The following is a 4054-nucleotide window of genomic DNA, read 5'->3' as shown; positions in this document are numbered from 1 at the left end:
CTAATAATTTATTTTTGGGTCCCTTTATAGTTTGCTTTTCGGCTAGGCTCCGTGTGGAGACCATACCTTGACCTTTAATGGTTTACTTTTATAAATTGTGACTTGGATGGAGAGTTGTCTCATTGGCACTCACACCACATCTTCCTATATCTATTGGATGGAGAGTTGTCTCATTGGCACTCATACCCCATCTTCCTATATCTATTGGATGGAGAGTTGTCTCATTGGCACTCATACCCCATCTTCCTATATCTATTGGATGGAGAGTTGTCTCATTGGCACTCATACCACATCTTCCTATATCTATGTAGTTCTTACACTTTGTTAAGTATGAATTTTATTTTCTGGGATTTTTAAATTTTCAATAAAAAAAAATCCCATCTAGGGTTAAAAAATAGCCATTTGTAAAATGATAACAAATAATTGCACTATTACAACTATCAATTATATATATGCAAAACAAAATAGCACAAAGGGAAATAACTCTTAAAGTTATAATAATTTATTTTGAGCATAAACATTCAAAACTTTAGTTAGTCACTCTAACAATGCACTTTTTGATAGTGAATACAATATTGGTAAAGTGATGATTTGTCATAAAAATAGTGAATAGTGAACAGCCATTAATCTTCTATCAGTAAACATATAAATCCAGTTTTAAACTATAGCATGCTCTTAACCTTACAAGCCACTCAACAACTCAACAATCACACAATAATATATAAACAGCACCGTTATACATACATGTATACATCGCTCTTAATAGTACAGTACTACTGTATACAGCATAAATCTTTCATACATAATCACCAAAGCAACAGAATAATTTACTCAAAAGTATATAAACCTATTTACAATCATCCTATTTTAATGTATAAACATGATAGAACCATTACAAATTCACGATGAAATCCAACCACAAGAAGTCATTGTTGAAGAACTACTGTAAAATTTATAAAATATTTAATGTGGTATAACTGCCATTGAGACAATCAGTTCTCTCTAGATTATTTACCAGTATATATATATGCATTTCTGAATTAGTGGATTTTCACGAAAGAAAGTGCTTTTAAAGAAGTAAGTTTTTTTTTAAATACTTCGGCATTAAAAAGCTCAAGGTTTGTTCAAATCTATATGATGTACAATTACATGTAGTGTAGTCACTGTATTGTTCTTATACAACAAATGATGAAACTGTCACATCAAATTCCAGTATCACCAATAGTTAAGATATTATAGAAGATATTGTCACACTTGCACAGGAACCAAATGCAAGTTAAAGGCTAGAAAATTGTATTACAAATTTACACCATCCCATAGAAACCCTAATCCCTTTAAAATAAAATATATATTTGAAGTATTAACCATTTCCCTTATCATGCTTATGGTATAATGTTAACATACATGTATTCAAGTATACAATATTTATAATATCAAAAATATTAAGATTAGATTATATCCATGAAGCAAGAAAGCTATATTCATGATAATATTACATATAGCATGTATTTAAAGCTATCCAAATATCATTAACTGATTGGGCGGGGCTATATATTTTTCCACTTCTTTAAGTATCATTATTTTAATAACCCCCACTAATTTTAACACCCCCGAACACTGAAATTTTTATCGCGAACAGTAGAATCTGAAAGATGAAACCTTGAACTTTACAGGAAAAATACACCCACTGCTGTCAGTAAATTAAAAATCACTTATTTTAATAGTCAAAAAAGGCATTTCACCTGAGAACTAACCAAATATAATATCATTTTATTTCACAATAGCTAAGCTGCTATGACTATGTTATTTGAAGGATGAATGAACCACCAATATGATAAAAGACAAAAGTTAAAGTCAATAAAATGAGTTATGCATGGACATCACTCCTTTCATGCTTTTTGAGTAGCAGTATTTATATTTCATAAACTTTGTAAATATATATATCTAACATTATGGCATATAAAATATAACATGTATAATGCACAGGTAAACACCACCTACACTAAAAGTAAAGTAATGTAAGTTTATACTGAACAAGGACACGTAACATGAACAATATATAAGTCCTTGTAGAAAGTTATGAAGTTTGATCATATGAATTACTAACATCCATCAATTTTATTCATGCAAGATCAGTGGGTTAAAAAGCACATAATTTTGCTACATGTATATTTAAAACAGTTCTTTCATTCACAGCTTTTAATAAGGCTACTTTATTAGATAAATCTATCTTGATCTTATTAAGTGTAATGAATGTGAATATTGACAAATGCATCTGGATACAAAATAAAACCACACATTGTTTAATGAACTATGTATAGACATTCATAATTGTTTCAATTCTCACTCTACAAAGAGGACATACTCTCCGATCAACATTTCTTAATCTTGCAATTGTATTTCCACAACTGAGACACAAACACAAATGTCTACATGGTAAAATCAAAACAGATTTATCATTATCCTGACAAACAACACACTTCAATTTCTCCTTCTCCTTTTCAATTTCTTTTTGGAAATCTTCTGATGTATGTACGCCCCCATTACATGGAGTGGTTGATCTACGTAAGTTATAACTAGCACTATTTACTGGAGGCAACTGAATATCAATTGAGGAATCACTATCTGACAACTCTTCATCATCTGTTGTGAGGTCATCAACCTCATACTCTTCGACCTCTTCATCGTCGGCCTCAGATGACGCCACTGTGATGTCACTATCATCTTCATTTTGTCCATCCGATTCATCCTCTTCATTGTCTGAGAAATCAAATCCAAAAGTAGGTCTTACTCTTGCATATTGAGCGTCAAAGTTTTCCTGAATTCCAGGGAAGGTCATACCACGTTGCTTTAAAGATCTGAACACATTGAAAAGTATCCAAATAACAAGAAGGCAAAATATAAGGCCTATGTATGTTTCTCTCTTCAGGTATATAAAGTCAATCATACTGTAATATATCGAATCAGTGACATATCTTACACCCTCAGCGAACCCCATCATTCCACTGTCAATGTTCAACCAAAATGATGATAAACACCATTTCAATGTTTTGAATAAGAAAACCATTCCTTCAGAGCCACTTGTTCCAATCGTAGATATTCCATCAGTTATTTGATTGAAGGTTATAACTGCATAATATGATGTTAAGTTATATATCTTTATAAGGATTTCTTTGAAACTAAATGCACCACTAGTACATAAGCGGAAGAGCCATACTGCATTAATTGCAATAAAATGTAGCAAAATCTCAATGCATTGATATAACGAGTATAGAACAGACCCAAGAAAAACCATAAATTTCCATAGTACTAAAACTAGTGCATGCAGGAGTCCAAATATTTCTACCAAAAAGTCAAATGCAGAGGATATGACGTTTGAGAGGATGCTGTTTATAACTTTAAAAATGTTCACTGTCGTTGTAATAATATCTTGGAAAGTTTCAACAGTAACTGTCACAGCCTTGAAATTAAATTCCACTAAATTAATGATAAATGTATAAACATATAATGCAAAGCTTCCCAAGGAATCATAAATAGTTTGAATGTATGCCAATATACTCATCTTCAAACCTGAGGTCTCGGATTCGGGTTTTAAATATGTTTACTTCATTTTCCTGTACTCATATGAAAGTGCCTTCATTTATTGTTAGTTTGTCCTCGGGATCGGATTGGTTTACGCATTCTTTCTAGTATCATGAGCAGTTTTCTGTTGTTTACCCTTGCAAAGTTTTATCTGATTTCTAACCGGAAACGTAAAATAGAATGATGAGTCTAAATAATGTCTGACTAAACCCTGACATCGACAAGACTGCGTTTCGAAATTTTAGACTATATATATGAGCATTTACCAACTCTCATGTGCCTAGGAAATTACATTATTAAAGGTTTAGAAATAAGATCCAGATGTAAACAAAATATATGAAATAATTTAATAATATTTTATTGTTATAAGATTTAATATAATAGTTATATAAAACACATGTTGTGTTAGGCTCTGATCCTGTCCATAACGTTATAGTATGGTATTAGTTTTCTGTTTTGCTTTTTCCAATCA

At 31.2% G+C, this 4054-nt stretch overlaps 1 protein-coding gene across 1 annotated transcript; it reads right to left on the bottom strand.

The window, feature by feature from the left end:
- Positions 1-486: 486 nt before the first annotated feature.
- LOC139511274 (uncharacterized) lies at positions 487-3769 on the bottom strand. Its single transcript, XM_071297883.1, has one exon. The coding sequence runs from the start codon at positions 3560-3562 to the stop codon at positions 2312-2314; it is 1251 nt and encodes a 416-aa protein (XP_071153984.1). The 5' UTR covers positions 3563-3769; the 3' UTR covers positions 487-2311.
- Positions 3770-4054: the final 285 nt, after the last annotated feature.

Source organism: Mytilus edulis, chromosome 2 (assembly GCF_963676685.1).
Source record: "Mytilus edulis chromosome 2, xbMytEdul2.2, whole genome shotgun sequence".
NCBI classification, from domain to species: Eukaryota; Metazoa; Mollusca; class Bivalvia; order Mytilida; family Mytilidae; genus Mytilus; species Mytilus edulis.
Note: the sequence above shows the minus strand (reverse complement) of the source record. Positions and strands in the feature narration are given on the sequence as shown.